Source organism: Equus caballus, chromosome 16 (genome assembly GCF_041296265.1).
Source record: "Equus caballus isolate H_3958 breed thoroughbred chromosome 16, TB-T2T, whole genome shotgun sequence".
Classification (NCBI taxonomy): domain Eukaryota; kingdom Metazoa; phylum Chordata; class Mammalia; order Perissodactyla; family Equidae; genus Equus; species Equus caballus.
The window spans coordinates 52,833,724-52,858,306 of record NC_091699.1 but is presented as its reverse complement, the minus strand read 5'-3'; the positions used below and the strand labels follow the sequence as shown (position 1 = coordinate 52,858,306).

The 24,583-nt window shown below is 47.9% G+C and overlaps 1 protein-coding gene across 3 annotated transcripts in view; it reads right to left on the bottom strand.

Annotated features, from left to right (window-relative positions):
* Positions 1–24,583, bottom strand: part of CDCP1 (CUB domain containing protein 1) — a 56,282-nt gene that overhangs the window by 18,633 nt on the left and 13,066 nt on the right. For 2 of the 3 annotated variants that reach the window (XR_011427306.1, XM_005600765.4), the window contains exons 2-4: positions 8,209–8,418; positions 2,528–2,890; positions 1,350–1,718 (exon numbers count right to left, since the gene is read on the bottom strand). Coding sequence is in view for 2 of the 3 variants with exons in the window: in XM_005600765.4 (XP_005600822.3) it covers positions 1,350–1,718; positions 2,528–2,890; positions 8,209–8,418 (942 nt within the window). In the remaining variant the exon portion in view is untranslated. The remainder of the gene's footprint in view (positions 1–1,349; positions 1,719–2,527; positions 2,891–8,208; positions 8,419–24,583) is intronic. The other variant, XM_070238907.1, reaches the window with a different exon arrangement.

Sequence of the window (24,583 nt, the reverse complement as noted above, 5' to 3'; positions counted from 1 at the left end):
TGATGAAATTGTGACAGTGGAATCATAAAAATGTGTCAGTGGACGCACACACACAAACACAGATATGTATAAAGTTATGCCTTCCACATAGTTATAGTGAATTAGAAGGAATCTTGGGTCAAGCTATGGGTGGAACTGCAGCTTCCCGAGGAGACGGGCTCCCAGTGGGCACCGAGAGGGCATTCCCAAGGCAGCGCCAGTTGGGCGACCCCTTGAATGGACTCCACATGGTCACTTTTCAGGTGTTTATCTGCCCTCAAAAACAAACAGCATGTCATTCCACACTGCCACTTAATATTGCTGCCTACTTCCCTGAAGCAAATATTAAAAAACAAGGATGAGAATCAGCCCTCTGGACAGAGCCCATCCTCAGCACACATCAGAGATGTTCTGGTTCAAGGTCACTTGTCACAACTCACAGATCCCGCTCATAGATAGTCCCAGGAACAGCCATGCTGAACTCATCTTGTACCTTTTATCTCAAGATCCAGACCACGCCCCTCGCTGAGGTGAGCGAGGCACCCAGAGAGCATGTTTAAGGAGGCGCTGGCTGTCAGGTGCCGATCTTGCGCTTACACGACCCCAACGGGGAGCGCCTCTGTAAGAGTGAGCACCTCAGCGTGGGTGCCTCCTTAAATGTTGTGCCCTGGGCACTTCAGCTCTGCGGAGTTCTGGCCCTGATGACCCTTCTCAAGGTTTATGGCATCTCAGTAATTGTATGTGTGCAATCTATTCTCATTAATCCACCTGGGGCTCAGTTATGGCCCAGAGCACAGGCTTTGGGTTCTGAGCTTGCTCTGCTCCTGACAAGCTGTGTGATGTTGGGCTAGTTCCATAACCTCCTGAATCTTCTGGTTTCTCATCAGGAAATGAAGATAATTCCTGTCTCCCTTACAGGGTTGTAATAAGGATTAGCTGAGACCACGTAAGTGCTGTGCTTAGGGCAGGGCCTGGCATGCAGAGCGTGTGCCCATGGTATGCAGCACTCGGCCAATAAAACAGTGTTAGTTACCATTATGATTGATGAAGACATCCTGATTCACATTGTAGGGTCAAGACATGAGATCTAGAGGGTAACCTTCCAACACTTTCATTAACAACAACTTAGCACCGTGAATGCAAGATCACGTTTGCTTCTTATTATGCTGAGACAGAACGACATGCCAGGTGCTCACCAATGAGCCTGCCCAGCTGCCTAGCAACGTGCTTCCTGAAACGCTCCGAGTCCAGAGTCCAAGTGTTCCAGAAGACGCAGATGAGAGACAGGAAGGGAACCTCACCCCAAGCAGACTACCCAGGAGGGAAAGAGGTGCTGGAGGAGCAGGGGAGAGGAAAGTGGGCTCACTTACTGCTTTCGTTTTGTGGATGTTGGACCAAAACTTGAAACTGCAGCCGGAAGATCCCTGGACTTTGGGCATCTTGGTCGCAGCCCTGCAGAGAGAGGTTGAAGTTCCCGGCCATGTTCCCAGGTTGCTTGTCCTCCAGCTTGAACACCTCGGGGTTGGTGGTGGAGCCTGGGATGTAGTACTCAACTCGCTCCTCCTTCTTCTCGCAGTTGGAGTTGTTGAAGTTGAGGAAGGAGACGCTCGCCCGCAGGTGCCCGGGAATGACAAACTGCCACGTCATGAGCTCGTCCTCAGGGAAGCCATCGGGGTAGTTGGCAGACATCAGGGTTGCTGAGCCCTCACCCTCAAACACAGATTCGATGATGCACAGTCCTATTGGGAGTGGAACCCAAACGAAAAAGAACAGGAGGCAATTAGACCCTGCCCTGGTTGTCCACAGCTGAGGGACAGGGGGTTAGAAGGGAAGAAAAGGCGATTCTCAGGTCCTGAGCAGTGGGTCTGGATATGGCATGATAAGGAGACGTCAGCGGTGTGCAAAGAAATATGTTTAATAACCGACTCAGCAGAAAAAAAGCCCTAATTATAGCATCTGCCCACTTCCTCGGTGTAAGCACTCCCACCATGGCTGACTTCAAGCTCCCAGTGTGAGCTGACTGCATGTGGCGCTGCGAAGACCTGGGCAGCAGCTCACCACACAGTATTTCCACCTGCAGATACAACCGGCACCAATAATCTCAAGAGCACAGATAACAGTAAAACGTAGTAAAGTAATTAGGATGTGATGAGTTTTTGAGCATATATTACCTTTGTTTCTAAACTAATAGCACACCACTGATACAATGATAGAAAATGTGGAAGAGATAGAGGACAAGACAAAGAAATTAGGAACAGCAATTAAGGTAGGTCTGTGGAATCAATCCCCTTTCATTTCTTGAAAACAAACCTCATATGCACAAAGGAGAAAGGAAAGAGAGTCGCCATGGGTGTGTTTAATAGCGAAGGGTGGGTTCACACCAGGAGTGAGGGGCCCACATTGCTTACAGAAGAGTGGGATCCTCCTTTAAGGGATTAGGGTTGAATCATACAAAATCACCGACATCTGACCATTCCCGACGTAGAACAGTGGTGATTTTGTATGTTTCCTCCTCACTGAATAGCCGGGGAGGGAGTGGCATGCTCACGTTTTATAGACGACCGGTTTGCGATGCTGAAGCCGGAGATGTTTCTGTCGTGGAACCACGGCAGGTGTAAGGCCATCTTCACTCCCTCTTGCATCTTGATCCGGGACACAGTGCCATTGCTGCAGAAGGTTCCGATCCTGACCATGGTGGTATCGATGCGGCCGCTGATGGAGTGAGTGACGCCATCTGGACAGCTCTCCCCCGGCTCGATCTGCCTCAGGCGAGGCTTGGAGAACTGTAGCTCCAGACCGATGCTCTTGTGAGCTTTGACGTCCCAGATGAAAGTTCTATTGAGAGCGGGCAGCACCGACGGTGAGGGCTGAAGCTGAACCTCCCCAAAAGGACACGGGCCTGACATGCAGTCTGAAACAGCCACAAAAGCAATCTTAGTCACAAACGCTACCAGGCTACTCACAGCTCCTCCTCAGCCCTGGAGGAGGCTGTTAGGGGGCTCCCATCCCCTGGTTGCATGAGTGTTGGCGGCCAATGGCTCACCCTTCTCGGGGGCAGTGCCTTGGCTGTGGGAGTGGACTTGGACCCGAAAAGCCTGAGAGGTTTTGCTGCCCCGTCACTCCCAGCCCAAGGGGGAGCAGCAGCCCACAGCCAATCACTGCCCAGTACAGGAGTGAAAAAGCCTGCCCTCCTTGTTTCAAGTGACACGATCTGGTGACGCCATTCACATGCCAGCATCAGCCTGAGACTACAGTTCAGCTAAAACCAAATCTTTGCTTACTTCTTCCCTTGCTCTATCCTGCTTGTCTTACTTCTTCATAGGATTCTTCCAAGACAAATGACCAACCAAAATCCCCATGTCAGGCTCTGCCTCCAGGGAACGAGACCCAAGATACCTCCTAACTACTGTGTTTCCAGATTAGGTCACTGGAGTCCAGGTGGGGGGCCTCTGTCCAGGCCTCCCTGGAAGCCAGAGGGAGGCCCTCCACAATGGAACCTGTGCTTTGGGCCATCCTACTGCCCCTATTCCGAGAGAGGCACGGTTTCACAATTTTTAGGGCACAGTGCCAAGCTCCACCTTTCAAAACTGGTTTTCCCATCAACACACTCATCCACGTACTCATTACACTCTGAGTGTACAACCCTCTTAATGGCTGGGACCCCAAGGCACGGTTATCTTTCTGCCTCGTGACTTTTAATGCTGGCACTTTATTACTACTGCAGTTAAATTTTTTTTTTTTTTTTTCCGGCTAACAACTAATACGTCCTTTGATGTACTGTTTCCTAAGCCTTTTAAAACAAAGCGAGAATCGCGGCTGTCAAGGAGGAAATAAGAGGAAAGCAAGTGGAAGAAGTAAGAGAAAGCAGGCACCGGAACAGGAGGGCTCCTGTGGGCTCCTGCACGGGGAATCTGAAAGATGAGTGGACTCTGCTCACTCTAATGATAATCTGCCAACCTTTATTGCTGCCCCAGGTGGGTATTTGAAAGCACTGCCAACTCAAAATGGAACTACAGAAGAATTTCAGAACCATCCAGGACCTCTGCGGTCATCCATGCCAAACCTCTAGTTTTTGCAAAGCAGCCCTGGAGTCTGGGTGACAAGTGTGGCACTTCAGTGCGCACAATCCCAGGACAAAAACCCTGGCTGTGTTTGGTCAACTCGAATTCTTGCCAACGCGCCACGCTGTCTAACCGATAAAATGGTTAGATAACAAGGTGACGAATGCAGCTAAAATTAGATCCCACGTGTCAGTAAAGATAGTACCTATTTTTAGGAGCTTACGGGAACTTCATTGTTTATATTGAGCCACATAGCTTTCATAGCTTTCCACCCACACGTGTGCCGGGTGGCCACGTGGAGTGGCTCCTGCTAGGTCCTGCACTCTTGTGGGATCACTTAACCCTATTAAGGCAGTGGTTCTCAGCCCTGCTTCCAACGCCAAGCTCACCTGGAGAACGCTTAAAAAATACACATGCCTGGGTCACCTGAGTGATTCTAATTTAATGCGATACTAAGGACCCGGAGTCAAAAAGCCCATCTCTCAGCCACGGCTCTGCTACCAGCCATGCGACACTGGGAGAGTCAAGTGTGCAAGCACTTTTTAATTTGTTGCTAAGAGCTTTGGTTTAGGATGGACACACAGGTAAGAGGAGTCAAAATGATGGGCGTGCCTCCAAGCCTTCGCCTGTTCCCCGTCCAGCGCAGAAATGTGAAATAACTGAAACGGTTCCTACCCAAAGGATGGAGAGGTGTCATTTCGGAAGTGGGTCACAACTGTTTTCCTCGGCACAGACTTACTTCCATCAACTTTCATGGGACTATTCAAGAAGGGATGATGACAGAGGTGTCAAACACGGGAACTTTCAGAAGGCCTATTCGGGAGAGGTTTTAAAAATGAGGGGCAGGCAGAATTCTGGACTTGATTCCAGTGTCTAGACTTATTATTTTAGAAATTAATATTTTCATAAATGATACGAGTTGTGAATCACTTCAGAAATGACACTGTTTTTTGAAAACCGTGGGTTTTACTATATAGTGAACTGTGTGTGGCATCTGAGGACTGACTGGGAGACTCATCTTGTGAGGTGTGCCATCAGTTACCCTTTTCCTTGCTCAAAGTGGCAGTCACTTTTTGGTTTGATTATAAAAGTAATGCATGTTTATCAAAAATGACAGTACAGAAGAACACAAAGAAGAAGATGAATGTTTCCTGTCCCCCCTCCCCCACTATAGGAAGAATCTAAGGTGAGCATTTTAGGGTTTATTCCTCCAGACGCGGGGCTCTGTATGATTGTGTGTGAGTGTGTGTGGGTTTAATAAAGAGGGGTTGAACTACACAAACTATCCTCCTACTGTAAGTTGCATTCTGTTCAGTGGAACAAAACTATCTGGGGCATCTTTCCATGTCAGATGCACACGTCTACTTTATTCTTTTAACAGCAACACCCCATTCCATTGGATTTTTAAGTATATTAGTACTCTCCCCAGCTCAGTAAAAGCTTCATTGAGATTTTCACTGTAATTAACTTAAACTGATAAATTAATTTGGGGGAGAATTGACACTTTAAAAATACTGAGATTTTCATCAGGTAACATGGTGATCTCTCCATTTATTTCCACTTTCTGTTTTGTCTTTTAGTAGAGTTTTATATTCTGCTTCATAGAGAGTTGATGTGCTTCTTAAGATTACCCCTTAGCATTTAATTAGAACTTTTGAACAATGGCGACCAAGAACATGCATGCGTAGTGGGAATCCTTATGTTGCTCCCTGTTTTAATGGGAATGCTTCTATGGCTGACTGTTGAATATGATATTTGCTATCAGTTTTTGACAGACACACTTTATTGGATTGGCAAAACATCCCATTTCTTTTTTTTTTTTTTTAAGATTGGCACCTGAGCTAACATCTGTTGCCAATCTTCTTTTTCTTCTTCTTCTTCTCCTCAAAGCCCCCCAGTACATAGTTGCATATTCTGGTTGTAGGTCCTTCTGGCTCTGCTATGTGAGCCGCCACCTCAGCATGGCCTGATGAGCAGTGCTAGGTCTGTGCCCAGGATCTGAACCCGTGAAACCCTGGGCCACCGAAGTGGAGCATGTGTGCGAACTTAACGACTTGGCCATGGGGTCGGCCCCTCTTTAGTCTTTCAATGAATCTTTTGGATGTGATATACTTACATTTTATTTAGGATTTTTTTGCATGTATATTCATAAGAGATTGGTTTATGGTTTTCTTTTTTATGTTTTGGCACACTTTGACATCAGGGTTGTAAGGGCCTTATGAAATAAACTGTGAAACTTTCCCTCTTTCTGTGCTCTAGAACAGGGCTCGGCAAACCACAGCTCATGTGCCAAATCCAGCCCAATAGCCGTTAATGTGAATTAACATGAGGGACGTCATCGCCCATTTGTTTACCTATTGTCTGCGGCTGATTTTGTGTTATAACAGCAGAGTTGAGTAGTTGTGACAGGGACCATCTGGCTTACAACATCTAAGATATTTACTATCAGGCCTTTTACAGAAAAAGTTTGCCAACCTTCCTCTAGAATGGTAAATATCATAGAGATTGTCTTCTCCTTGAAGTTTTATAAGATCCTCTTTGAAACTGTCTCTCACTAACCCAAACCCTGCTCTCTCCCATCTTGGATGTTTTCTCCAATCTCCTCTTTGGTTATTTATTTATTCAGGCTTCCTCTCTTTCTATGAGTCAATCTGGCCCATTAAGTTTTCCCTGGAAATCATCTATTTCACTCAGATTTCCACATTTATGATCATTATGTTGCACACAGTCTCTCACAATTTTAGAAATCACCATTGTATATGTCATTAAATCCACATTTATACTTCCAATACTGTATATCTGTATTTCCTTTTTCTCTTCTCTGGGAGACTAGTCAGAGATTTGTCTACTCAATTAGTCTTTATAGAGCACCAGGTCTTGGCTTTAGTTATCAGACATAGTTTTAAAAACTGTTTTTAAATACTTTTTCTCTTTTTATTTTTCTGAATTCCTTCTTCCTAACGTTTATTTTATCCTTTTACTTGCTTCTTGATCTACTGCCTGATACATTTATTTTCAGTTAAAGGTGAAGAAATTTTCTGAGGGGCCGGCCCGGTGGCGCAGTGGTTAAGTTCGCATGTTCTGCTTCTTGGTGGCCCGGGGTTCGCCGGTTTGGATCCCAGGTGCAGACATGGCACCGCTTGGCAAAAGCCATGCTGTGGTAGGTGTCCCACGTATAAAGTAGAGGAAGATGGGCACGGATGTGAGCTCAGGGCCAGGCTTCCTCAGCAAAAAGAGGAGGATTGGTAGCAGTTAGCTCAGGGCTAATCTCCCTCAAAAGAAAAAAAAGAAAAGAAAGAAAAAAATTTTCTGAGTATGGCTTTGATTGGGTCAAAATAATGTTCTCCTTGTTATAACTACATCTATTAGTTCCTAGTTGGCATGCTCGACTTAAAATGATTGGGAAATTATACATTTAATTCTTTCTGCTTGATTATTATTTCTTATGTCACTCTCCTCTCCCAACCTCAAATTATGAATAATAATAATACCCAGTATCTATAGTTTGTTGAGTTCTTGTGTGTCACATACTCTCAATCCATTATTTTATTTCATCCTCATAACAACTCTGTTGGTTGGTACAATGACTCTTATTTTACAGACTAGAACGCTAAGTCACAAAGCAATTCAGTCACTCACTTGAAGCCCTGTGATCAGGTCACTTGATCAGTAGCCCTGGAGCCTGAAGCCAAGCCTAGCTCCCTCAGCCGCCAAAGCTGTAGTTTTCTCCATTGTGCTCCGTGGACCCATTTCCCCACTCTTATCTCCTCAAACTTCCAATTCTTCTGTCCTCCAACTCCTTTGACTTTTGCTCCTCATCAGCCTGACGTTTTTGCACATCAGACCGAGCACCGCAGTCCTGAAGATCCACAGCTCCATTAAGAGGCAGTGTTGCCTAATGGTTACAGGCAAAAACTTTGCAGCCAGCGTGCCCGGGCTCCTGTCCTGCTGCCACTTAAGAGCTATGCCATCTGAGGCAAGGTGCTCTCTCTGTGAACTTCTCAGATGGTTGTTTTGAGGAGTAAACAACTGAACCCATGTACAGCGCGTAGAACCGAGACTGGCTGCATCAGAGCTAAGCAGGGTGCAGGAGAGATCTTAGCTCTCTCGCATTAGAGGCTGGCTGGCACAGGAACGGGGGCCCAACGGTCCCCGAGAGCACACTTACCAATATTCTTCTGGATCTCCACAACAAAGTGATTCTCTGGATCCTGGCAGCTAAAGGAAAAGACTGTTCTCTCTCCGGATTTGATGGACAACGTGGTTACGTGCTTTTTAAAAACGACGATGTAACAGGCCTTCGCTGGCAGAGTTGGGGTCCCGGGCTTTATGAGAACTGTAATGCCGCTTCCATGTGGCACAGCAATCTCAGAAGCTTCTGAAGAAAGGAAGAAAACTGAAGTGAGCAGGATGATTTGGATGTGCAAACCCTCTGTCATCCCCTCAGTCGGTCCAGGAGGATGTCCTCTTTGACACCTTTGTTTCTTCCCCCCCCGGCCTGAGAAGGGAGATGATGCAAAATGACACTGCTGTCCTTACCAGTGGGAAAGAACCGAGCCATTGTGGCTGGGCATTGACACATGTCTCTTGGTTGGCTTATTCAATTTTTCCAACAATTAAAAACACTATACCACAACCTAGATGTCTTGAGCAGAATGTTTTCAGATACCCCATCTGCGCAGTATTAAACGGCAATCAGATGAAAGTCCACACACAGAAACCGTCCATCTGTAGAGAGAGGTTTACCTGCTAAGAGCTGCCGTCTCCCGCGCCAGGCACTTCTCACGCCCAGTCCGCACGTATACGCAGGAGCGGACATTAGGAAAACTTGCAGAAATTAGATAGAAACGTATTGTGGCAATGAACTTGGAAACTTAGAGCAAAACAGTGCTAATACCTCAGACTGGGGTTCAGCAAAATTGTCTGAACAAACGATACCAAGCGAGGGAGATGGGGTTGTTGTTAGACAGCGGTGTGCGCCCAGGTCAGGACGGGGCCCTGATTCACCAAGAAGCCCAACTCCTTCCCACCCCCTTCGCTTGATGGACTTTTAAGTCCTCTCGGACGGAAAGGAAGAGCTGCTTCTCTCCTTAGCAGCCGCCGCCCCTTCCCTGATTTGGGTCCTGACTGTGAGTCTCCCGGTGGCTGAGGGGCTGGGAGCAGTGGATGATCGTGGGACCCGTGGAGGGAACCCAGGGGCTCACAGAGAGGGGCTGCAGTTGGTGCCTCTGTCCTGCTGTTTTCTGGAGCCAAGAGATGGTCAGTACCCGCTATGGCACTTGTCCGTGGACGGTGCTCAGTAAGCATTTAGCCAACAAATAGCAATGTAACCAAAAGCTTTGCTCTCCAGCTACGCTTTTTCCTTTCCTTTTTGAACCAACTTTGTTGAGATATAATTTATATACATTAAAAAGGACCTATTCATTTTAAGAGTTTTGATAAATGTGTATCCACACGTGACCACCACCGCAAACAAGATAAAAAAAATTTGCATCACCCCCAAAAAGTTCCCTTGGTGCCTCTTTGCAGTCAACCTCCACTCCTGGTCCCAAAAAACTATCAGTGAGTTCTGCCTGATCTAGACCTTCATATAAAGGGAATCCTACAGTATATTCTCTTTTGTACCCAGCTTCTTTGCTCTCATGTTCGTGAGATTCATCCACGTTATTGCATGGATGCATGCTCCTTTTTATTGCTGAGTAGTATTCCACTGTCTGGAGAGACCATGATTTATTTATCCATTCACCTATTGATTGACATCTGAATTCTTTCCAGTTTTTGACCAGCTGTAATTTTACCAGATGTGCCAGCCTGCACGAGAGCTGTGCATTTCTCCTGCTGCACAGTACACGGGTGGCCTGTATTCCTGCAGCCCAGCAGGGTGTGTGATCAAACATTTGGATTTTGTCAACCTCTTTTTGTACTCCTCCCCTCCTTGTTCGCTCTGCTCCAGCCCTGCCCACCAGGAACTCTATACATAGTGTGGAAATTGATCCCTCAACCTGTGATAATGAACTGCAAATATTTTCCCTGGTTTATCAGGTAAGAACTTTACCCTCTGTGGGCCTCTGTCCCTTCACTTGCAAAATGAGGAGGTTGGGCTAGAATAACTCTGCCTTCCCTGCCTGCTTGCAGTCTATGATCAGTATGAGTAAGTAAGAAGAGATTTTGCAACTGTAAGCATTCCCAACTACTGCCCAGCAGTGACACATCTCTCAGAGCACCAGGTCACCAGCACGGCTGGCTTGGTGACTTTTTTCAAGAGGGCCTAGGTTTGCATTTTTGGAGCAAAGCTTTTTATCTCTCCAGCCTCAGCTTCTACCCCTCTCCACCTTGGTCACTGTGCTCAGGCCACCTTTGCCTTCTTTCTTGAACACACCAACCTCTTTCCTACCTCAGGGCCTTTGCACTTGCTGGTCCTGATTCCTAAAATGCTCTTTCTCTAACAAGAGCTGGTTCCTTTTTGTTATTCTTGTCTCAGCTCCAGAGTCACTTCCTCAGAGCCGCCTTCCCTGACCAGCCACCTGAAGTGCCCCTCCCACATCCTCCCCTATTGTCCTGTACCTGCTCTATGTCCATTGCTGCTCTCATCTGTGACTGAGCACCACGTTATTTGTTAATTTGTTCCTGCCTCCTGAGAACGGAACATGAGCTCCTTCCTATCAGAAGGTAGCAGAAACTAGCCTGTCTTTGTCAGTGGGCGCCCCAGGACCCAGACAGTGCCTGGTACTCACATGGAGGCAGAAGTTACAAGCCTCCCAACAGCTCTATATAAAATCTCCACGTTCTTGTCTTTGATGCATTTAGTTTCGTCACTGACTAGTCACCCCAAGGAACTCAGGATAGATTTGGATACTTTAACTGTTTTTCCAAATTGGTTTTTTCCTTTTGTTATGTTACAGAGATGCAATCACCAACCACCCGGAACCAGACCAAGCCTCACCACAAGAGCCACACCCACGACCTTTCCCGCATTTTTACCACTAAGATCTCTCCAGGACGAGCTTAGGCCTTATTCCCATAGCCTACAGTGTATGTGGAAGCAAGTTTTCCAGCTGAGCCTGCGCAAGCGAATACCCACCTCTCATTTTTGAATATTCGTCCCCCATCCAAAATAAAAGTCCCTGCTTCCCTTTGTTCGGGGACGCCATGACTTTGGAAATGGTTCCTCATGGTCTCCTATTTGCCGCAAATATACTTTACTTTGTGAGGCAACTACTTCTGGTGGAGAGTCTGATTTAACTCGCCAGGAGGGAACCCACTTTGGTTTCGGTAACAGTTTCTTACAGACATACCACATTCCTATATTTCAGTCTGGGCTAACAAATCTCGGTGGGAACCAGGGACTCTGAGCTTTTTTTTGCTGAGGAAGACTCGCCCTGAGGTAACATCTGTTGTCAATCCTCCTCTTTTTTTTTCCGCTTGAGGAAGATCAGCTCTGAACTAACATCTGTGCCAATCCTCCTCCATTCTCCTTGTGGGTTGTGGCCACAGCATGGCTGACGTGTGGTATACGTCCACGCCCAGGATCTGAACCAGCAAACTTGGGCCACTGGAGCAGAGTGCGCCAAACTAAACCACTACACCAGGCTGGCCCCTGAGGTTTTTAATTCATAGCCTCAGAGACAGAAAACATCCTCTGAGACAGAAGTTTGTTTACTCGAATGTTTCATCTTCAAGCAGCAGGGCCATTTTGGATGTTCTGAGATGGATCTGCAGTCCCAGGGGTTCTTCAAGACATCACATTAAAAAGGAATCAGATCCATGTCCAGAAACCTGGCTGCCAGATTGATATCCAAGCTGTATATGCCAACCCTTGTGTTCTTTCTCTGTAATCACAAAGACGTCTTACCACGTCATTTGTAAAAACTTCTTGGACACCCAGTCTCCGAAGCGTCCGCCTGCTCTCCCGTGGGGCTGATTCCCCGTCAAGTGTAGCTGCTGCCAGCTGAGGTCTGCAGCCCAGCTAGCCGGGTGAGCAATTTCTTTCCCAGTCTCATTTTCCCTTTGTCTGCCTTTACACCCTTTGGCCAAAACATGTGCAAATTCCTGACTTTACCGTTATGATTACTATTATTATCATTAAGTGTCAGACACTAAGCAGATTAGTGGTCACCAGAGGCTGGAGGTGGGGGAAGGGGCTGGAGGGCAAAGGGCAGAGGAGACGGTAGGGTGACAGAACCTTTCCGTAGCTTGACCATGTGGTGGTCACACAGTGTACCTAAATGCCACAATCCATCAAGCTGTACACCTAAAATCGGTGGTTTATTGTGTGTAAGTTATCCCTTAATAAACAAAAAAGAGGAAAAAACTTGTGTTAGAAAGGCTGTGTTTCTTTTTTTTTCTTTTGAGGAAGATTAGCTCTGACCTAACATGTGCTGCCAATCCTCCTCTTTTTGCTGAGGAAGGCTGGCCCTGAGCTAACATCCATGCCGATATTCATCTACTTTATATGTGGGATGCCTGCCACAGCATGGCTTGCCAAGCGGTGCCATGTCCACCCCCGGGATCCAAACCAGTGAACCCCAGGCCGCTGAAGCAGAATGTGCACACTTAACTGCTGCTGCACCACCAGGTCGGCCCCAGAAAGACTGTGTTTCTATACAAAGTAGGTATTTAATAAATGGAAAAAAAGAATAATCATAACCACAATTAAAATATAGTTTAATAATAATATTTTTGGGTGGGCCTGGTTTCTCTCAAGGTATGAGTAACATTTTCAAATAGCTTTAAATTAGATTTTGAGAAGAAGAAGGCTGATCTCACTAAAATTTCTCCTCTCAGTTCTTCTCTCCTGCTTTCAGCCAGGTCAGTACCTCAAATAATTCTGGGTATATGACTCTATTCTATTATTAATGACAGCCAAAGAAAAATATATAATCTCTTTTAGAAATTCATTTTTTCTTTTAGAATCTTTGCAGTCATATATTCATTCAACAAACATTTTCTGGGTTCACAATATGTTCCAGGGACCATACTTGGTAGGAATTGATGAGGATTTTAGGCTGGTTAACTTTAAAAAACTGCAGATGAGAAGCAGGCTCTGAGGACTGGAATTTGCTTGCTCTTTGAGAGATATTTGCATTTGTGAAGGAAGGAGGGATGACCTTGTAGGGACCTGAAATTGGCCACCCCAGGATGTGTCTCTTTGGCATCGGGATTGTTTGGGGCTGATTGCTTTTGATAACAGGGACAGGGAAGGAGGCTCTGAGGAATGGAACTTGCCCTTGTCGGGACACATTTACATTTGTAAGGTAAATCTCTATCTGTAAAAGGTGCCTCCCTCTCCATACCAGGAAGAAGAAGAGAGATGACCTTATCCCTAGAAACTCTTAATGGGGAAGGCAAGAACTTAAGTTGGTTGCTGTCTGGCAATCTCATGTAACTGATTTAGGGTGGTGGCTTCTGACCTTTACTTAATCCAATTTGATTCTTGTCTAAAAGTCATGGGATCACCCAATGACCAGACCCCACCTGCACTGATACCATTTTAACTTTTATTCATGTTCTTTCCTTTGTCTTGTAAAGAAATGACTCACATACCCATGCCTTATAAAATTAGCCCTAACCCTCAACTGGGGGCAGCAGCAGCGGCTCTGCCTGCCCCTGGGCCCTGTCCCCATGCTATTCCACACTATTCTCTAAATAAAAGAGCCCTACTGCCAGATCTTGAGAGTCCAAGAAATCTTTCTTCGGACTCCTCGGCTCACCGACCTCGCATCAGGAATGATTTAACGACAAAAACAGCTGGAGTCCTTGTCCCCAAGGAGTTAATAGTCTAGACCCGGGGTTTCTAAATGGTCTGTGGAGGGCTAAAAATGATGAGGTTCCGAGTCCCAGAATGCCCAACATGGGACCTGGGAATCTGTATTGGAAACACTTTTTTTTTGTACGGTGGGAAGTAGGGATTGACTTCAATTTTTGTTTCCATGTGGAAAGCCAACTGCCCCAACTCTAATGATTGAATATGCCAGTCCTTCCTTCACGAATCGCTAGTGCTACCTCTGTTGTTTATGTTTTTATTTTGGGTCTAAATAACCCAGATTTTCATCCAGACTCCTTTTGCGAATAAAGAAGATGAAGTCTTGTAAGGGTTAAATGACTCACTCCGGGTATACTTTTCGTACTTTTAACGTCTTATGGAGTTTCTTTGTTCTGACTTGGAGATGACCAACCCAGCATGTCCTGTCCAGCCACACTTCGCATCACTCCTTCTGTGCCCCAGACCAGAGACCCTGGGTGTGTAATCTGCACCTGGCTTCCAGCTCACAGCCCGGAGGAACACCTGTGCACCAAAGCCAGGGTTTACCGACCTTCGCAGCAGGAGAAGACCTTGATATTATAGGCTGTTTCCTAGGGTCACAGCCAAGCACACATCACCCCAAGGACTGTCACTTTCAACTGCCGCCCTCGTCCTACAAGGTAACTGTATCAGCTGGAGGGGGAGAGCGGGAGTGAGGGGACAATGATCCAACCACGTACATCCTTGACACCTGGACCCCCCTGACCCGCCCCCCCCCCCCCAATTCCACACTCGAGAGGCACTGATTTCACTGGATGAATGTAGGGGAGAGACCCTCGCTGCTGGAGTGAAATAACTTCTAACTCATTTTATCACAAATGTTTGGAGTTTGAAAACAACATCTTGCTGGCACATTTTCCCTCTTCCCCACTTGCCACCGTTAATCATCCCTTGGAAGTGGAGATTCCAACACTGTGGAATAAATCTCAGCCTCCCACCACCACCCCCCCAGTGGGGCCGGCACATCGCAGCGCTTGATAAATGTACTGTAATTTAGAGAAAAAGGATGGGCGTTTTCTTCCTCAACATTTCTTTCTCTCGTCTCCCCAGGAACTTGGTATTTCACTGGTCTAGCGTTTCAGAAGATCTGTTACCCAGGATCACAGAAACCCAGACAAAGCTCCAGGTTCTGTCGTGATTTTGAGGTCTCAGTGGCTGAAAGAAACCCCAGCTGATCCTGAGTGGCGGTGCGTGGGCTCTCCGCCCCCCAGCCTTCTCGAGAGCTGCAGGCACGGCAGTGGGCGCATGACTCACAGCTCTCTTCTTCACTCTCCTGCCTCCTTATTAGGACACCTTTGCTAGTTTCTGCCTCACCAGCAGCTTCTTGGGCGGGAATTTCCAATTATTTTAATCACCATTCATTATTCACCATTCATTAATCACCGTATCACAGGATACTATACAAACAGCCCTGCTACTTCTTCTCCCCACCACCCTATTTCTTTGCAAGGGAAACAAATGCAAAGAAGGCAGGCGATGCCACTAAACACCAGGAAAGTTATTTGCTCCCAGATTTGTCAAATACGGTTTAAAAGACTAACAAATGTGATTTAAAATTTCTTAGATGGTTCAGAACCAGCTGCCTCAAATCTGGGTGTGGTTTCCTGGGAGGCTCAGCTCTCAGGTACTCTCTCTGTCCAACGAAGGTGAACTGAGCAGCTCCCAGCTGGGGGCTGGGCACAGCCTGGGCACCAGGAGATACGTATTCAGACAAATGGTGCCCTGGAGGAGTGCCCAGGATGCCGACGGAGACGGACGCAGGAAGCAAGCGGTGTAATTGTGAATCAGGGCAGCGGGTCATCACGGCCTGTGTGGGAGTCAGACTCCAAAGCCAGCCCATAAGGAGAAAATCCCTTCTGGCCAAAACAGCCCCGTCCTCTTTTAGGAAGATGTCACGTCGCAAGCCAGTGTTGCTCTTTCAACAAGTCCATGGCGCAGTGGCTGGTGTTTGCTCATCCACAGAGCAGATCCCCGCTTCTCAGGTTGAGCACCTGATAAAGTACTGATTTGATGTCAGGGGCCAGGTTTGCAAAATACGTTTCATTAAATGTGAATGCTCACTCAGAGCATGGGGTGAGCCTGAGGAAGTGACACCAGCAGGAGGGACAGGGATCCGTCCTCCGCCTCTCATCCCCCCGCCCCCTCCACCCCGGGACACTCACACCCGTTTACATGATTTCTCCCGCCTTTATTCCCTGCGGGAAATACTTGCTGAATTCCCATAAGTTGAATGCATATTTGCCTGTCTCTCTGCCCCACCAGATGGCCAGCAATTTGAGGGCATCGAGGTAGGTCAAGGTACTCTGCAGACCCTGAGGGCCAGCTATTAACTGTCTGGGGGTCTCAGGGCAGGCTTCACAGAGGAGGCACGACTTAAGATAGGTCTTGAAAAGTGAATAGGAATTTGCCGGCCACGGACAGTGAAACGGGCGTCAGGAAGGACAGGTGGAGGGAACGGCAGGCGCAACGCCAGAGAGGTGTGAAGAAGATGGCTTCCTTGGAGCCACTCCAGGGAGTCTGGTTGAGCCAGAGGGCCAGGAAAGTGTGGGCAGAGGCGGCTGGAGACAGAGGCAGGGGCCGGGCCGGGAAGGGGCTTGGCTGTTGGCCATGGAGTCTGGGCTTCACCCGGTGAGACCAGCACATTTTAGCAGCTTTGTGTAGTGGATAAGAGCTTGGATTCTAGAATCTGAATGCCTGGGATCTATTCCTGGCTCTACCGCGTACCATACCGCGTACCAGCTGGGCCCCCTCGGGCAAATCCCTAGCTGTTCTGTGTCTCACTTTCCTTATCTGCAAATGGGGATAATAATGGAACTGTAAGGACTAAATGAATTGTTACCTGTGAGGTGCTGAGAACAATGCCAGGTGGTCAATCCACATTAGCTGTTATTATGGTTGGTACTATTAACAGTGGCACAACTACTACCACTAGTGACAGGGCACCACCGAGGCGGTAGGTGGGGGCACGACTGTAGCAGCAGCTTGGCTCTCAGCCTAAAGCCCAGAGGCCTGGCCGGCTGGGCGAGATGAGGGTGAGGCAGGGAAGGCACCCAGGGGCCAACTTTAAGGAGGCACGGCTCTCGGTTGTGCAAGTGTGAGAGCCTCCTTGCCCTCCCCACGCCCTCCTTGCCCTGGCCTGGCCCTGTTTACCGGCTATTAAGGCCCTTCTATATGTGCTGACTCATGTGACTCCAGCACCCCTCTGAGCCTCAGAAAAGTGACCTCACTTCCCCAAGTTTGCTGAGCTCAGGAGGCAGCAGGGACATTCTGGTTTGACCCCAGCACCCCTGCCCTCTCCACTGGCCTTGGGTACCACACGGAGCTGCATCCTGGAAGCTGCCAAGGCTGCTCACGTAAACCAGCAGACGGGGAGGAAGTGCTGCCATTCTTATGAAGTGCGTGGAACTGTTGACTGACCCCAGGGCCTGGGCATCACCACCAACATAACCCACTTCAGCGGGGCCTGCTGTGGGGGGATGGGTGGGGTGGGGGGTGGAGAGGACCAGACGGTCACATGGCAAATCTGGAGTCTTCTAATCCAGTGGCCCTGGGGCAGTGAGATTTGCAAGCATTGGAGAGACAACTGGTTTCGACACCCTACATCCCTACATCCATTTGGCATTGATGTGGCCAGGTCCATTCACAGACTGGTAAACTGAGGAGGAAGTGTCACCAACGGCGGGAAGACCACCCATCTGTCCACCTGGAAATAGTTAATTTCCCACATTCACACAAAAAGGAAGCACAAGACAAGTTGCCCTTTCAGGAGCTATTCAGTCTGTCTTGGATGAGAAGCATTGAGACTCTAGACACCAGGCCTGCCTGAAAAATAACAACTGCGAACACTCAGTGAGAGCTTAATAAGTGCAGGCGCCAAGCTTGCATTTGACAAGCATTTAAAAATCCCCACAAGCACCCCATACAGTAGGTTCTAGTGTGAATCCCCATTTTATAGGTGAAGAAACTGGGGGCTCAGAGAGGTTAAGTAACTTGCCCAGGCAATGGGATTAGTAAGAGGCAGGGCCAGCTTTTGTGCCCGAGCGTCTGACACTGGAGCCCAGGCCCGATAATGACTGCTCAGCAGAGCCAGGCCTGCCCAGGAGTTCCACGCACAGCCAGGAGCTCTGCTGCCAACGGTTTGTTCCCACAGACAAGGTCGGTCAGGCTGGAATAAAGCATTTCCTGGTGGCGGGCTCTCCAGGACGTCCAAAAGGAAAGCGGTTTGTTTAAAAGGGTTAAACGGGCTCACTGCATTAATACACATCTTTATTTCGAAATGATTTGAAAGGGTCGTTTGAATTTACATTTCAGATTTAAAGTGCTCTGGAATTCGAAATGTTTGGGGCGTGTTTCTTCTTTTGTGTATTTTTTTGGCAGCGTCTCAGCACAAGGGCCTGAGAAAGGGAAGTAGCCATGTTTAGCTGCGACGGCTCTGCAGCTTCGTGAGGTTTTCCTGGGGGTTGTGGGCATGGGAGGCACGCGGCCGAGTTGGTGGCAAAAGAAAAGCAACCACGACTCTGGAACAAAGCACTGGGTATAAAGGGCCGGTGCCAGGTCTTGGCAGGAAAGCATCCTACAGAACTCCAGCCCGAGGGGCTCCCTTCTGGAGGTGAGACTCACGGGCAAAATCAGACCTAGGTTTAGAATTCCCCATATCTCCATCTACCGAGTCTGCTTCTCCTTTAGTTGAGGTGAGAGAATCTCAACTCAGGCCTCTGGTTTGGCTCGGCGGGAAGTGTTTCCTCCTGGAAAGAGACTCCCACCTGTCCTTCCGGGTGTCTGAGCCACTCGTCCACTGGAAATCCAGCAGGACCTGATAAGACACACTCACGCTCCCCCCACCTCTACCTCTACCTGGTCCCGCTCCCCACTGCACCCACCTGCTCCCCTGGCTGGCTTGGGGAAAGCAGCCTGCGAAGCAGCAGGGCAAATGTCTCCTTCTCTCTCTCAGAAGTAAAGGGATGTGGGATGATGGCTGCCCAAAGGCACCCCACAAAGAAGCCGGGGCAAGGGTGGGGGTCGGGCCATGCCGGAGGAGGAGGGGGAGGATGTTCCGGGCTGCCGTTGGAAGTCTGGAGGAAGAGGTGAGTGACAGGACAGGTGACCATTCCATTCCCCAGCCCCAAAGAGCATGTGTACCTCCCAAGTGCAGATACGGGCCACAGGTGGCTACAAGAACTCGCCTGCCATTCCACTATTAGAGCTTCACAGGCTCTCCAGAGGAGAGGGCCACATCTTCAGCCCATGTACTGAACACTGCAATGATCGGCTAACACCCCACGAAGGACTGGACATCGACCACAGGTAGAAATAAACGGTCTGGGCGTGATCGAGTGTCCCCCAGGGTAGGATAGGACACAGGACTGCACTGGGGAGGTCAGGGCAGGGAGAAAGGCACGGGGTGGAGGACTAGGGCACGCACAGGGGAAGTGGAAGGCCTGAAGACAACTTGGTGCTGTAATTCTTTTTATTTCTTATTTTTCAGTGAGGAAGATTGGCCCTGAGCTAACATCTGTTGCCAATCTTCCTCTGTTTTTTTTTTCTCCCCAAAGCCTCAGTACATAGTTGTATATCCTAGTTGTAAGCTCTTTAGTTCTTCTGTGTGGGACGCCACCAGAGCATGGCCTGATGAATGGTGTGTGGTCCATGCCCAGGATCCGAACTGGCGAACCCTGGGCTGCTGAAGCAGAGCATGCGAACTTAACTGCTATGCCACTGGGCCAGCCCCTGGTGCTGTAATCCTGACGAAGGTTGACTCTGGCCACTACACTCAAGGTCATGACAAGCTGCCATCCAGGCCAGGTACTGGCATACAAAGATGAACAAAGCTGGGCCGGACTTCCAGAGTCACTTCCACCCCCTTGTGAGAGACCCACAGTTTCCTTAAAATAGTTTACTATTTCCCTAGCACTTAGAATGACCATAGAGTACCATAAGACAAAGTTCAAAGGGCAGTGTTAAAAGGAACCCATGTGTACTCCAAGCCAATCCGATTTGTTGGAATAGATTATCAAAACAGGGGACTGTGTGTCCATCCATTTACTCCCTACTTTTAATTCCCACACTCCTTAGGAAAGAAATTGAGATGCCATGATGGAAGTTATTTATTTCCTAAAGTAACTGAACGGTCCTCCAAAGGGGATGCTAGCGATCAACTGCCTGCAGGGCTGGTGCTTTGAATTATTTTTCTAAAGTGGCGATGGGTTTGCACAGAACCACCCAGACCCTCTGTGGTATCTTCCCTTTCATGATCAAAGACACACACCATGTTAGAGACCCACAGCGGGGCTGTGGGCCCTGTCTGGGCCAAGGTCTGAAGAAAATGGACACATCTATCCATAAATCCCTCTAGGACTGTGGCCATTTTAAGGCTTCTTGCCAACCTAAGACACAGACTTTAACATTCAACTCCAGATTGAATGGAACTGCACTGGAGAGCTCAAAGAAGAACCACAGAGGTAGAGAAAGCTGTAGAAGAACAGACTTCGGATGTGGGAATTGCAGAACTAAACAACAAATATAACTCAGTTTATGACCACTGTAAATAATTCATGATGATATGCTAAAGTGCCACTGGGCCAGTTTAAATCACATTAACATTTTATGAAATGTTAAAAAGATTCATTTCGTCAGGCCTTGAAGTGTGAGTCACGATGACCATGAAAGGCACTGAGGATCACAGGGACGGATGGCAAGAATCAAAGGAGGAGATCAAAAGAAGCCCATCTGCATGTAGCTCAGGGATGGACGCAGACCGGGGGTCCCAGTGCCCCTTCCCTGCCTGCTAAATGTTTAGATGTTACTGAATTTCCAATCTCTTTAGTGTTCCTGTCCTTGAGCAGTTTGTTCCAATGGCCCTGGCTTGCCTTCAGAGACTGAATCATTGTTCAAGTTCTTCTGACAAAAAGTTAGCAGGGAGAGGCCAAGTGGTTAAGTTCCTGCACTCCGCTTTGGTGGCCCAGGGTTTCCTGGTTTGGATCCTGGGCACGGACGTGGCACCACTCATCAAGCCATGCTGAGGTGGCGTCCCACATGCCACAACCAGAAGGACCTACAACTAGAATATACAACTATGTATGTCCTGGAAGCCTTAGGGAGAAGGAAAAATAAAAAAAGAAGATTGGCAACAGATGTTAGCTCAGGTGCCAATTTTAAAATAAAAAAGTTAGCAGGGAGATGGTTAAACAAGAATCACACACAAAAGACTGCATGTTGTGTGATTCCATTTGTATCACGTTCAAGAAGACAAAGCCAATCCATGCTTGTGTAAGTGAGCATAGCGAATTCTGGGGGGAGGTATTAACCAGGAAGGGCTAAGACGAAAACTTCTGGGGCGCTGGAATGACACACACACAGAAGTATATATGTGTATGCGTATATGTATACGCATACATAACATTTATCAATCTGTACACTTAAGATTTGTGTACTTTATTGTATGCCTCAATAAAACAATTTCTAAAATTCAGAAAACCATTGCTAACCATTTGAAACTTTCTCGGATGAGAAGTCAACCCTCCCCCGTCCCTCTGGGCAGACAGCAAACCCCTCCTGAGTCCGTCTCTGTGCCCGCGCACTGCTGGGCATGGGGTCTCACCGACCAGACAAACGATTCAGTCTCTGCCCTCAGGGGACTAGGTTCTTGCAGAGCCTCCCTTGACACAACAAACTGTTGTCTGTCCACCACTGAAGATGGAGGAGAAAAGCCGGCTGGCTTCTGATGAAATGGTCCTTACCAGAGTCTGAACCCCGAGTGCAGGGAGTTACGGCGGAGGCGGGAGGCTCATGTCTCTGGGCCTTAGGAAAGGAGGGGCCTGGAGCGTGTCAAGACCGCCTCCAAGTACAAGGTTAGAATCCGACGCACTCGTACATTTACAAGACGAGCCTTAGAATTGTGGGGTGTGCTTGACTTTTGTGTGTACGGGGGGCGGGGGGGGGAAGTAAATAATTAAAAAAGAAAGGAAAAAGAGCATTCATCTTTTTACTATCCACAAATAAGCCCTGCAAACTTCTTTCCCCATCTTTTTATTGTGATAAAGTATACATAACATAAAATTTACCATTACAACCATTTTTAAGTGCACAATTCAGCGGCATTAAGTACACTCACATCGTGCAACCGTTACCAACATCCATCTCCAGAACTGTTTTCATTTTGCAAAACTAAAACTCTGCACCCATTAAACAACTGCCATTCCGCTTCCCGACAGCCTCTGGCAACCCCTGGTCCACTCTGCGTCCCTGTGAATTTGACCACTCTAGGCACCGCATGCAGGAGGGATCACACAGTGTTTGTCCTTCTGTGTCTCGCTTACTTCACGTAGTGTAGAGTAGGTGTGCTTCACTATTAAACCTGAGAATTAATTGCTCATCACTGATTTGAATAACAACCAAAAATTGAGCAAAACTACACAGACTCAAATTCATGCATATACATAATAATTGCTCTGTAAGAAGGGGGAGAAATTCTTCTTTAAGCGAAAAATGGTATCAATAACTAGAAAACTTAAAAGATGGCAAAAGGTTATGAAAAATAAGTGGGAGCATTTCTCCAAAAAGTGAAGAAGTGGTCAGAGGTCACTCAGCCTGCTACCCACAGGCTCTCAAAGGCCTTTACCGTCCCTTGTCTCTGTGCCACAGACTGAACAACGGACACGGGCTTGGGGGCAGGAGCGCATAGCTTCCAGGAGAAATGTTGTCATAGGACTGCATTCTTCAGCGATTAGGAGGGATATAAAAGAAAACTTTCTTACTTGTCTGAACATAAGCCATGAGCTGATTAAACTAAAAATAAGTTCAGTTTGAAATGAGCTTTTCCAGAAGGTTTTATCAGCCTATTTCTACCTTATTATTCATCGTCCCTGAAAGGACATTGTGTGAGTCGGGGGTGGGGGCGGCAGGGAAATGCTTCATGACTAAAACATCCACCTTTGATTTAGTTCAGCCTGAGCTTTTAAAATCCACTAGTGAAGGAAGGGAGAATGAGAGCAGGAGAGAAGGTTCTATTAAGACGGACACCAGTTCTGGGGGGCCATTTGAGTGCTGACCTCCAACATTCCAGTGGACGTGAGTAGCACTCTGCCTCATGAGCGAAGTCACTTGGTCATTTGCTGGGCCTGCACCTGGCTGGGCCACTGTGGACAAGCCACCCTTCCTCGGTAAACCACAGATTTCTCATTTGTAATATTTGGCTAAAAGCATGAACTGCGTGGGGCTGCTACAAGTGTTGGAATGAGACCTTATGTGTATAGCACAAAGAATGGGGCTGGGCATGTGGCAGGCCCTCAACTAGTGATGGCCACCATCATCACCATCCCCACAGATCAGACAAAGCCCCTGAGCCTCTGAACCCTGTGGTGTGCAGAATTCTAAGAAGACCCCCAGCTACCCATACCCTTGTATATTCTCATCCCCTTGAGGTGGGAGGGACTCTGAGTAAAACAGGCTGTCACTCATGTGATTAGGTTATGTTGTATGGCCCAGGTGACTTTATCTGGTGAGGCTGACCTAATCAGTTGAGCACTTACAAGAGACTGGGCTTTTCCTAGAGAAAGCGCCTTGAAGTGTGAAAAGGATTTGACAAGAGGGAGATTCTCTGGAGCTGGTTTTGAAGACGGAGGGGGTCACGTGGCAAGAAATAGGAGTAGCCTCTCATTGCTGAGAGCAGCTTTGGCTGTCAGACAGCAAGGAAAGGGGGACCACAGACAACAGCCACAAGGAGCTGAATTCTGCTGCCTCCATGTGAGTTTAGAAGAGGACCCCAAGCTCTAGACAACACAGCTTGGCCAACGTCTTGATTTTAGCCTGGTGGGGCTGAGCAGAAAATCCATCCACACCATATCTGGATTTCTGACCTACGGAACCGTGAACTAATTGACAGGTTTTGTTTTAAGCCATTGAGTTTGCGACAATTTGTTATGAACAACAGAAAACGAATACAGAACTTGTAACCAGATGGGTATCAGGCAGGACCTGCTGAGCTGCTCAAGGCAAGGGGTTTTGACTAGTATGAAGTCATCTAGGACACCAAGCCTTTCTGTCTGAACTGAGTTACTAATCTGGAAGCTGCTATGTCAAGTGGATAGTCTTTATGGAAGCGTACATCAATGATGATGTCTGAAACCATTGTATTTACTGTAAACTTTAGTGTCCAGATGCTGGAAGGTGACAGGGAGGGAGGTGGGTGAGTGGGTCAGAGAGAAGGTGATGCTGAGGCCAAGGGAGCTCATGGCTGCTCATCTCACCTAGAGGGCAGAGCAAGAACAAGAGGAGAGTTCTCAGACGAAATCCAGAAATCAAGGGGAGATTCAGTGGGAAGGCCGGCCTTAAAACCCAAAGAGTCCAGAAATGTTAGGTTGTGTAGGGGCTGGCCAAGGCTGAAGGCCGGTGGGAGGTGGCATCTAGGAAGGGTGGCAATAACTTACCAGCCCCCATTTGTTCAGCATCTGCCAGGTGCCAGGTACTTTCTATACGTCTCCTTTGGATAAATTGTTCAAATTTACAGCCGGGAAGATGCACAGCTGAGATTCCAACCCAGGACTGCCTGACTCCGGAGCCCATGCACTGCTCCTCCTCCAAGATGTCCACCCTCAAGGTCACCTCAAGTGTTCACCCCTTACTCCAGCTAGGGAGGGGCAGTGGTCAGAAAGAGTTGTTTCGGTTTGTACCGCTCAACACCACCAACACAGAGAGAAGTGCAGGTGTTTTCTTTTCCAAACACCTACTCTGAATATGCACCTGG